The sequence below is a fragment of the Medicago sativa genome, chromosome 7, assembly GCF_051527215.1.
Source record: "Medicago sativa cultivar Bolivia chromosome 7, Bolivia_mono, whole genome shotgun sequence".
Lineage (NCBI taxonomy): Eukaryota > Viridiplantae > Streptophyta > Magnoliopsida > Fabales > Fabaceae > Medicago > Medicago sativa.
The window spans coordinates 31,620,392-31,632,614 of record NC_140755.1 but is presented as its reverse complement, the minus strand read 5'-3'; the positions used below and the strand labels follow the sequence as shown (position 1 = coordinate 31,632,614).

Genomic DNA, 12,223 nt, shown 5'->3' with positions numbered 1-12,223 from the left:
ATAATGCAGCCAATACAAATACCCAACAATCTCCCCCTTTGGCAAATTTTTGGCTAAAACAAATTAAGCCCAATTCTTATGAAACTGAGGGATACATAAAAAATACCATTCCTCCAAAAGCATGAGCACACACCTATGAAGAAACAGCTAGAACACAAAATCCAAAGAGACACCATAGATACACTTCCTCAAGTCATCACGAACACATATTCAAGAAGAAGAAGTAGCAGATAGTATCACTCTTTGAAGAAAAACAAAGTGTGCATACATAGAATACCTCTCAGATCTTCAATCACAGCTTAAGCTGGCAGAGGTATTACACTAGATCAGAGACATGCAGCAGCGGATCAGATCAGTAGCATAATCTCAAGAGCTAAGGAAAAATAAATTCCTGAGCTACACCTAGGGAACCTAAGTTCTTGTACAGAGGATGAAGAGAGAACCAATTTCTCTCAAAAGCAGAGGAAAAATAAATTCCAAAGCTACAGTCAAGGAAGATAACCTCCAACACAGAAGTGGAGAGAAGCAAGATCTCTCAAGAGCAGAGGAAAAACAAGTTCCAATGCTACAGACATAGGATGTTCCAACATCCTTTAGCACATCAGACAGGAGTACCTGCCACACACAGAGGCAAGGGAAAAAATAAATTTCCCATACCTACAGAGTACTGTCACCCACCAACCATAGAAGCACAAAAACCTAAATTCCTATACTTACATGTGACAGACTAGGATGTCTTCAGATACCTATCACCAACAGCAACAGAAGTCAGGAAACACAAGTTCCCAAACTTACAAGTGATAGATGCAGATGTTTAAACCTTTGACTCAACATCCTTCAACCAGCTTGGACTTAGCACAAGCACACATAGAAGTAGCACTCCCCCTGAATATAAGATCTCATGAGTGACTACTTACAGGAATATTCCAATACTCCCCCTGAATACATGCATACTGAAAATCTGAACAGATAAACTCCTAATGCATAGACATAAAAGATTCAGGATCTGGACACAGATATTCAAGGAATATTCACAAACTAGCAACCATCAGCAGATACATGCTAGGAGACCTATCAAGGGTCACACACATCAACTTTGACTTTAAGAAGTCATTCAGACAGATTCCATAATATAAGCCAGAGGTAGGAAACCTGTACACTAAGAATCCTAAAATAGACTCTCAGGATTACACCAAGATGTTGCAGCTTGAGTGCCAACATTTCCACAGAGTCTCAAAGACATGTTCCAACCTAGGATAGAGCATTTGCAGGGAACATGTACAACATCTGAGAAAGCCAGAATTCTCAGAAGCAGAGAGATGTTTTAGCACAAGTGCTAACATCTACACTAGTCTTCATAGACATGTTCCAACATATCATAGAATGTCAGCAAGGAACATGTACAGACAAAATAGCTGAGAACAGATTCTCAGACTAACATGAAGACCTAACAAATCATCAAGATGTTGCAACATAAGAGCCAACATCTACACATAACCTGAAATAATTGCAACAGAAATGCAACAACATAGAGCAGCAACAGCAGAAGTCATAATCGAAAACAGGCATATATAGATACATGCAAAGCAGCACATATACAGAAAGGAAGTATAAGAAAAGAAACATCAATATCAATTTTTCTTCCCCTTTTTAGTCACAAAATATGCCAAACAGAGATAAATATCACTAGAGGGATAGACCAGAAGAATGATTTCAGAATTGCAGAGTACTAGTAGAATACCAAAAAATAGGCACACATAGGTGCACAAAAGTTCAGGGCATACCACACAAAATAAAAACATCATTCAGCAGTTCCAGAACTGCTATCAGAACCCCCCTTGTTGTCCTCATTATCATTTTCTGCTTTATCTACTCCTTCTCCATCCAAGGAGTGAATCATCAGTTCAAACTGAGCTTTTCTTTTATCCATCAAGACACAAGTGTCTTTAAGTGCCGCTATAATCTCTTGCTTTGTCATAGTAGGTGTACTTCCAGATGTTCCAACAAGGTCTGAAACATGATCAGTACCGACACATTTAGGGTACAAGGTAAGAGGTTGTTCCCTCTTTTCTGGAACATCAGCAACAGTTATAAGTCCTGGATGTTGTTTTAACATAACGCCACACAGCAAAGTAGGAAAAGCAATGGGACACCTTACAGCATCAGTTTTAGCATGCTTGACAGTTTGTTCAAAGATGTACTGTCCAAAGTTCATTTTAGTCTTAGTGCCTACACAGAAGATAAATTTTCCCAAACTTATAGCAATATCAGAGGTATGATTTGTTGGAACCCAGTTGGATGCAGCTATTTGATTGAGAATAACATATTTAACTGACAGCTTTCCAGAGGAAATTTTTCCCTTTTTAGGCCAAATTCTTATACGATCAGCAGTGATTTCTCTACACATCTGGTTATTAGTTACTTTCAGCTCAGCATCATTAATCTCTTCTATCCCCAGAAATCTGTTGATGATATCAGGAGAGAAGTTGACACATTCACCCTTAACATACACCTTCTGATAATCCTGACTCAGAAAATTATCACAGTCTCTAGGCATATTTACCAAGAATTCTCTTACTAGTTTTTCATAGCAATTACCAATATTGCACACAGTTTTCAGTAGCCCTGCTTCTTTGATCATACTAATTACTTGTTCCATTTCCACAGCTTCCTTGCCTAGTTCTCTCTCCATAGCCAACCTTCTGTGAAATATGTACTTCCATCTTAGTGCATTTTCAGGAAAGTGAAATGATACCTTATCAATAGGTACATTTGAAACAGTCTTCACAACTTTCCTCTCAGCAACCATATTTGAAGTAGATACGTTAATGTTTGACACATCTTCTTCAACATAGTAGTCAGACTCATCTTAAGAACCCACATTCTTCCTCCTTGTTCTTCTGTCAGTAGATTTCACTTTTACCTTGCTCCAACTTTTCTTGGGACCGATACCAACAGTCTTGTTCTTTGATTTTGGAGTTTCACCCTCATGGTAGACTACCTTCCTTTTGTTACTCCTAAGTCTTTTGCCTATACATTCAACTTCTCTCTCTGGAGTTGAAATGTCACCAGATACTTTGTCATGATTGCTCACCAGGTCCTTTTTGACCTTATTTGCACATATATCTTTTTCTGGACCAACTTCAATCCTGATATGTTCCTTTTTCTCAGGAGAAGTTTTGTTAACAGGAAGTTCAGAAGGAATTCTCTTGTCTGAGTTAGTCTCCTGATTTGACTCATTATTATTAAGGCCTCCATTAGTCTTACACCCAGATTCTACATTTCCTTTAGAGTGGACAATAACAACCACCCTATCAGAATTCTCTTTCTCTGCTGAAGTGGTCTCAGAACTAGAATTCTTATTTTCAACAGTGATAGCAGTAGACTCATGGTTATCAAGTTTACTCAAGGATGTTTCATCATTTCCCTCAACATTCATGTCTCCATGTTCTTGTGCAGGAACATTAAAGTTTGTCACCTTACCATCATTAGAAGGATCCATGTCTATTAACACAGTTCTATTTAAAGCTCACAAGTTCTCCAAAACTGACTTTTCACTAGATACAGATATATCAAAAATCAGAGAGGCATTAGAGTTACCTTCATCATTCTCAGAAGAGGAAGTAGTTTTGAGGAATCCTTTAGCATCAATATTGTTAGCATCCTTCACACAAGTCTCAACATTGGGTTTGACAGCAGTAGTAACACATGGAGTTGCTTGGTCAACCATACATAAGGTTGTCACAGGTATTCCCACATCAGATTTATCACGTTTCTTCTTCTTTGGACTGGAGTTAGTGGGTGATTTCCTTTTAACCTTTCTGGGAAGAACAGTAGTGATTGGTTCGACCATCAAAGGAACTGAAGTGTTGGTTTCTTGGTGTTCAGTTGCCATGGCTTGTTTGAGAACAGGGTCTGAGTTTTTGCTGGTCTGAAACTGTTGGTTCTGATTGGTGAGAATGTAAGGATGAGCTGTTTGAAAAGGGTAAGGTACAAAAGGTTGTATGTATTTGAACTTGGGAGGATTGAGAGAAAAGGTAGAAATAGGGAAGGAGTTTCTGTGTGTTGTTGGTGTGTTTATGTGGGTTTGAGGCTGAAGAACCGGATTAGTGTGTCCTAATGAATGTGGAACCATGTGCACAAAGTTGTTCAACTCCTTAAGTGGACAGATTTCAGGTTTATCATTCAAATCAACAGGTAGCCTGTCTTTCAAGTTTTTAGCTACAATACTACTTGATTGTTCCTTATGAGTGCAGAAGAACTGATTAACCTTCTTATCATACATTTCATCAGGATGTGACCTATTATATTTATTGAAGGTGATTAGATGTTCCAACATCATGTTTGACATACCAGTTAAGTTACCTGTCAGACCTATTTCTTGTGGTGCCCTCAAACAGTTATTTCCCTCATAGTTTACACCCCTTGGTGCTACACCTTTTTCAATATGAGGCAACACACATTCACCAACAGTTGGAGTTGTTTTACCAGTTTCCCTTTTTACCTGATTCATAGCTTGACTAAGATGTGAGTTCAACAGAGTTACCTTGTGATTTAATTCTGAAATTTTGGCTTGATGACTGATCCTATCATTCTCCAATTTACTGGTGATATTTTTCTGCTCTTCAAGTTGTCTGCATGCGTTGTAGTTTCTTTCCGCAAGACATTTGTAGGATGCAATGAGTTCAGCAACACCCAAGTCTTCTACACATGAGTCAACATCAGGAACAATCTTGCTAGTCAAGGCTGCTATGTGCTTAGCATATTCTCTTTCTCCATCTTCTTCAGATTCATCATCATCAGACCAGGAGGCAGTCAAGCTCTTCTTCTGCTTCTTCAGAAATGTGGCACATTCTGTTTTGATATGTCCATACCCTCCACATTCATAACATTGAACTCCTTTGTAGTGAGAGTCTACTCCTCCATCAGGTCTTGCCACCTTCTCTTTGCTAGACTGATCGTCAATGTTGGGACGGATGTTCTGATCATTTGGCCTGGACCTTCTATCAATTCTTCTTAAAATCTTCTTGAACTGTTTCCCAAGAAGTGCCAGTGAATCTGCCATGTCTTCATCATCTTCTTGCTTTGCTTGTGACTCATCAGATTCTACACAAGAAGCAAAAGCGATACCTTTGCCCTTTTTGTCAGTTTTGCTGTTGACAGTTATTTCAAAGTTTTGCAGAGACCCTATCAACTCATCAACCTTTAAACTAGATATGTCCTGAGCCTCCTCAATAGCAGTGACCTTCATGTCAAATCTCTTAGGTAGAGATCTGAGAATTTTCCTCACAAGCGTTTCTTCAGAGACTTTCTCTCCAAGGGACTCAAAAGAGTTTGCAATGTCTAGGATATTTAGATGATAATCCTGAATGCTCTCATCTTCTAACATTTTCAGATTCTCAAATTTAGTGGTAAGAAGTTGGATTTTAGCACTTTTTACCTTAGTTGTGCCTTCATGTGCAGTTTTGAGAATCTTCCAAGCATCCTTAGCCATAGTGCATTGCTTGATTAATCTGAACATATTTTTGTCCACACCATTAAACAGAGCATTCAAAGCCTTTGAGTTTCCAAGAGCCAATTCATCTTCATTAGCACTCCATTCTTCTTCTGGTGTCAACACATCAGTCATGTTGCCATCAGCATCAAGTTGTACAGGATGTTCCCAACCTCTCAGAACCGCCTTCCATGTTTTGCTGTCAATGGATTTGAGAAAAGCACACATACATGATTTCCAATAGTCATAGTTAGATCCATCCAACAGAGGGGGCCTGTTTACAAATCCACCTTCCTTGTCCATAGTGCTAGAATAAAACTCCCTGGAGCTCACCCTAAAACAGACAGGGTGCCTGCTCTGATGCCAATTGAAATTCTAGCGTACTTGTTTTATTAGGTTCTGTCAGATGTTTAAACGTTTGCGATGTTCTGATTAATGTTTCAACATCATGCGATAAACAGAAAATAAAACAAGAAAATAAAGTGCAGAAAAATAAAGAACACAGGAAGTTTGTTGACCCAGTTCAGCACAACACGCTTACATCTGGGGGCTACCAAGCCAGGAAGGAAATCCACTAGTGTAGTTCTTATTCAATAGCTCTCAGCAAACTCCTCGTTTACACTATATGACCTAGGACCTACCCGTCTAGACTTCAACCTAGGAACTCCTAGATCTGAGATCCCATCTCACTATCCTAATGGTCAGTCACTGCCCCAGTGACCTATCAGACCTCAAACACAAAAGATAGAAGTTACCTTCCAACACAAACAACCAAACCTTGTTTCACAACTTCGGTTTGATGCACAAGAGTATCAATACTCACAAAACTAGTCCTAAACAAGTATCTAAACACGCACTAGCAAGAACACAGTAAAGATCCTAAACCTGCATCACAATCGATACAAGAATAGAATACATGAAGACTCAAACCCTAAAAATCTAAACTTTTTAGCGTGACGGCTTGAATGAATAATTAGGTCTTCAAGTCTTCCTTTTATACTGAAGCAGCTTGGGCTAAATAATCATTGGGCTTCAGTAAACTTGCAGATCGGTTCAGCAAACCTGCAAAACAGAATCAGAAACAATTCTGGAAAGTCCTAATATGTCGGAACCTATTAGGAAACATTCCAAATCGTAACAAATATTTTCCTATTATCTATTTTAGTAATATTCCACAGCTAATTCTAATAAGATATACGCGTTACTTGGTCAGTAAGTAAAGGAAATATGGTTTCCTTAATGGATAAACTACGCGCGTACAAATAAGGCAAAACCCAGGCACACTGAACCATGCCAGGATGTTGGAACATTGTATCCAACATCTCACAGAGCTGCCTAACCACATGCTGGAACATTGGTTCCAACTTACAGAACAAGGATATTTGTTTTAGCAATAATGCAGCCAATACAAATACCCAACATGTAGGTATGGATGTTAGTTTTCTAATGTCGTTGGTCTGGTGTCAAAATGATTTATAGAACTTGAGTTATGGTTAAATTACTGCACATAGATCACAATGAATTTTTATGGACTTTCTGCTCAACTTTTCCTAATTTAAAACGAAAACTGGTATTGATCGGTACAGAATTGGCCTTTGGTGTAAACATGAAAGTTTTAGATAATTTTGTTAGCTTTCCAGTGGCTTTGGTTTGACGTGAAAATGACTTTTAGTTTCTGAGTTATGATGAAAATACTCCAAGGAGGTCTTAACAAAATTGTACGGTGACAACATTCTTGTTTCATGTTTTTGCGTCTGTTTCACATGGTTCTGTTCTGAATTAGTCTTTAGTATAAACATGAAAGTTGTTGAAAATTGTGATATCTTTCCAGTAGCTTTGGTTTGGCATGAAAATATGTTGTGGATAATTTATTATGTTTTTACAAAGATGCATGATGAATTGTTGATGTTTAAATACGATGTTATATGATGAATTGTTGATGTTTAAATACGATGTTATATGATGAATTGTTGATGTTTAAATACGATGTTATATGATGAATTGTTGATGTTTAAGCACGATGTTATATGACGTTGTTTATGATTGATGAATATGAAATTATGGTGTGAAGTCGTTGTCGTTGTTGTTACCACAGTTGTCGTCAATGTCTTCAAAATTGTAAGTTGTTTGTCGATGTTGTTGAAGTTGTTAAGTTATCAAGTCGTTATGAAGTCGTCAAGTTGTTAAGACGTTATGTTGTCAAGATGTTAAGATGTTAAGAAGCTATAAGATGTTCATGATGTTTCTAAGATGTAAGATATTGAGTCCATGCATACTCATTTAAAGCGACGAGGGCTCAAGCCCTGGAGCATTTGCTCAAAAGCGACGAGGGCTCAAGCCCTGGAGCCTTGTGCTCAAAAGTGACGAGGGCTCAAGTCCTGGGAGCCTATTTATGCTCAATAGCGACGAGGGCTTATGCCCTAGAATGGTACCACATGCATTTGCATTGTCAAGACGTTTTAAGACGAAAGAGTTGCATAGTCGAGTCGAGATGATTTAAGACGAAGAGTTGCATAGTCGAGTCAAGTCGTTAAGTTGTGATGTTTGAAGAAGTATCTAATGATGTATTATGATTAAGGTGATATATGATGTTATGACATACGATGATATAGGAAGATGATATATGATGTTTATGTTTATGATTAAGATGATATGTGATATTTATGATTATTATGATGATGATATTTGATGATGCTTATGACTAATGTTTGATGATATATGAAGATGTTCATGATTATTATGTCGATGATACGTGATGATGTTTGTGATATTATTGTTGACATGTGATGATGTTTATGACTAATGTAGGGAGATTAATGATACTAGTTAATGAAGTTTAAGATGTTAGATATAATTGTTGAATTATATGCTTAATATTATTGTTTTGTGAATCTCACCCCTTCTGCTTGAAAATGTTGCTCTTCGTATGAGTAACTTGCAGGAAATCAAGATTAGGTGTGGTCGTGAGTGGACTCCTCACAAGTGTGTCTTAGGTGCTCTGATACGTAACGGGATGGGGACTTTGCTAATGTTTTCTATTCCTTACGTATTGTTTTACGAGATTTATGATTAAGTTACTGGATTTGATTTGTTCAAAAAAAAGTTACTGGATTTGAACTAATGATATGTTTTAAACTATTATGAGACTTTTATGATGAGACCTTTTGTGCCAAAGACTATTTTTAGGTGTTGAATGATTCCGCTGCAAGATATTAAGTACTTTGTTGATTGAATTTTGAAGGATAAATTATTATTTTTTCATTTCTGATTTTTATGAAATGTGACATTCAGTTTACGATGAATTACATATATATATATATATATATATATATATATATATATATATATATTTGACAATATTAGCTTTTTTTTTTTTTTAGTAAATGACAATATTAACTTTGAATGTAGTTGTTTTTCTTCTTTAAATATGTAGTGCATTTGAGAATTTATTTTTACCTTTTAAACTTGGTCACCCCGATGTTTAAATCCTGGCTCCGCCCCTGGTCATTAGGTAAAGGTAACTAGTGTTTAAAATTGATCTACTGTAGAGTTTTATTTTAAGTTTTACAGGCAAGGTTATGACTTGGCCAGGGATGGTCTAAGGGCAAAGCAACACAAGTAAGGGCTTTAGGCCTCAAAATTTTGGGTGAAAAAAAAGGTCTCTAAAAATTTAATTTGGTTATAAGTATATTATATGACAGATAAATTACAGAAATTTGGATAGCTTAACTGATTACCAAAAAGCCCTCAATTACTCTTGATCATGAATTCAAATTTCAATCTCCACAAAATTGATTTTATATAAATATTCTGTTAAAAAAATATATTTGTAAAGGCCACATTAAAAATGTTGCTTTAGGCCTCTTAATCCGTTGAGCCGGTCCTGGACTCACCTCTATATATTTGTAGCTTATTTTTAGTATAATGTATTAAAGTATCTTAGTTTTTTTTACTTTGTTCTCCAAAACTTAATTGTCTTTTCTATTTTTCTGGTTTTTTTCTTTTTTCTTCTCTACCATTTTCACTTTAAGGTCATTTTCTACATATATATTGAGTTTTCTCAGAAACCATGTGAGAAGATACCGCAACAACCGAAAATCATAACTAGGCAAATTAACCGATCCTTAGCGTTTCATTTCATGTAAAGCAACCTTGTGATCTCCTACAAAGATTGCAAATGTGACTCTAGTTCTCGCTGAACCATAACTAGTACATGATCTGTCTATAGGATGGTAGTCATGGACAGTGACAAATTTTTTATTTTATTAATGAGTTTTTTTTAAGTTTTAAGTAATGAGTTAATTTCTTATAAAAAAAAATCGGAGAATGAAAAATTTGTCATAAGTAGCAATTTATAGTTAGAGTTAGAGGTGACAAATGGAAGGAATGGATGAATATGAATATAGATCATAATGAATGGATAAAAAAAAATCTATTAGTTTTTATTAGCCTTTAATTTTTCGTTTTAAATCCATCCAACTAATCTATTAAATATAAAATTCATCCAACCCATCTATTATTAGACTATTAATTGATGGATGAATATCCATTTGATCCATCAATTAAAGTTTTTTTTTGTTACAATGATAAATAGAAGAAACAACAAAACAAACGAAAAATTCTAACTACTCCCAGAGGAACAAAGTGTCATCGGTATCGCTTCTGAGAAGATTGATAAGACCAGCAAATGGTGACTCATGAAGAAAAAGATCAACATTAGAAGAAGCTTCAAGCTTTTCCATGAAGTTTGCACATTGAGTGTGAGAAACCATCAGATTGATTTGATGGAACCCAAATAAATTAGTAGATAAAGAATTCAGCCCAATTTTTTTTGAAAATTGTTGTTGACACATTTTAAAGGGCTGAAAAACACATGTAAATGACTCAAAAGCCCCGACGGCAGTTAACTGCCGATGAATTGCGAAATCCGCGTCAGTTAACTGCCGATGGAATCCATCGGCTGTTAACTGCCGATGCGATCTTGCTACAAATCTGGCAGAAGCTCTCTCATCCATTATTACTCTCAATCTCTAAAAAAATTATAATCTCTCTAAAAATCTCTCTACAAAACCCAACCAAATTTATTCAACAAAATCACAAGTAAGTAATCATAATGCTATTAACTTACATTTTAGTTGTTATAAATGTTTTTTTTTAGTTTTTGAGTAGATTTTGAGTAGATTTGTTTTATTTTAGTTTTTGAGTAGATTTACATGTTATAATTCATTTTTAGAGTAGAAGTAAGTGAAGCCTCTAGCTACAGTTTTGATGATGTTTGGTTTTGTATCTCTGATTGTTTTAGTTCATACCATGTTTGTCTAGCTTTTCTTTTTGATTAGACTATGTTAAAGCACCCTAGTGAGGCAACTTGTAACTGTCCATGTTTGTACCATTTCATTTGTGTCTTGTGTCTGCATGAATCGACTCATTCCTATTTGAATCGTCTCAAAAAAGTTTCCGACTTAGTATGAATCGATTCACACGTATATGAATCGATTCATGTTTAAATCGTATCACTCCTTTTTGAGTCGTATCATCAAACTCTCTGACTCTCTCTGAATCGATTCATTGTTATCCTGAATCGATTCAAACATCCAGCTGGGCAGCTTGAATGGTTTCATACATCTCTTGACTTGCATCAATCTTCATATATTTTCCTTCATCTGGATTTAATCTTCCTAATGTCTGAATCGATTCAATAGGTAATTGAATCGATTCAATCTGTTATTTTGGTGCGAAATTTGTGTCTTTTATCCCTCCTCTATATAAACACTTTTCCTTCTCAACTTCAAAGTATTGAATCATTTGCGACTATTCTCTCTAGGTCTAAAAAACTCATTGTTCATACATTCTTCAAGATTAAACACTTTTTCTTAGAATCACTTTGTTCTTTGTGTGCAGATTCTCTAGGGTGCTAGTAGGGATTGTAAGTTGGTTCTCTCAAGAAGATTGATTGGGCTTAATCAAAAAGGAAGTGAATAATCTCATTCCACCTCCAAAGGACTTGGGGGTCTTTCTAACCGTTCTTGAAGTCGAAGGGGGTTCGTTTGCCGGACGTAGCATTGAAGATTCGAGTGAAGAGTTCGAAGGAGTGCACGGGTAAATCAAGGATCCAAAGATTCAAGGAGCATCAAATTCAAGGGGTACTTGAAGTTTGGGGGAGTAGTTTACATAGGAGTTGAAGAATTAGGGATTTAATATGAAGGAACTCTTGTAAACATTGTAATCAACATTTGTTACATAGTGGATGACCTTGGTGAAGGAGTACTTCATCAAGTAGAGTAGACGTATCTCTAAGCGAGGATGAAATAGGGTGAACTACTATAAACACCGGTGTTCTCTCTCTTTCCCTATCCTTTTTACTTTTCAATATTGCTTGTGATTAATTGAATAATTGATAGGTTAATTGCTAGTATTGATCTAAGTAGTTTTTCATTGAAAATTGACCTAATTCATTGAGTTAGGTTTCATACAATTTGCTTAGATCAATTGATTGTTAAGTCTATTCAATTCATCAATTACACTTGCATTGTATTTTTTATTTGATAGCATATTATTCTTGTTCTTAGGTTTGGTTTAAAATTATGTATTGTTTTGTACCTTGTTCAATGATTGTTAATAATTGATTGTGTACAAAGATTTGTATCGTGAATCTCTCAATTCTAAGATAAAATCTTATTCCACATATATTTGCTATTTGTTGATTCATTAATTGTGATTGTTCAAGCT

At 35.9% G+C, this 12,223-nt stretch overlaps 1 protein-coding gene across 1 annotated transcript; it reads right to left on the bottom strand.

Annotated features, from left to right (window-relative positions):
• Positions 1-1,801: 1,801 nt before the first annotated feature.
• LOC146905622 (uncharacterized) lies at positions 1,802-2,809 on the bottom strand. Its single transcript, XM_085728589.1, has one exon. The coding sequence runs from the start codon at positions 2,807-2,809 to the stop codon at positions 1,802-1,804; it is 1,008 nt and encodes a 335-aa protein (XP_085584715.1).
• Between the last annotated feature and the right edge of the window lie 9,414 nt (positions 2,810-12,223).

What these genes read in the sequence shown, in the direction of transcription:
- LOC146905622 (XM_085728589.1), bottom strand. Translation starts at nt 2,809, where the DNA reads ATGGTTGCTGAGAGGAAAGTTGTGAAGACTGTTTCAAATGTACCTATT.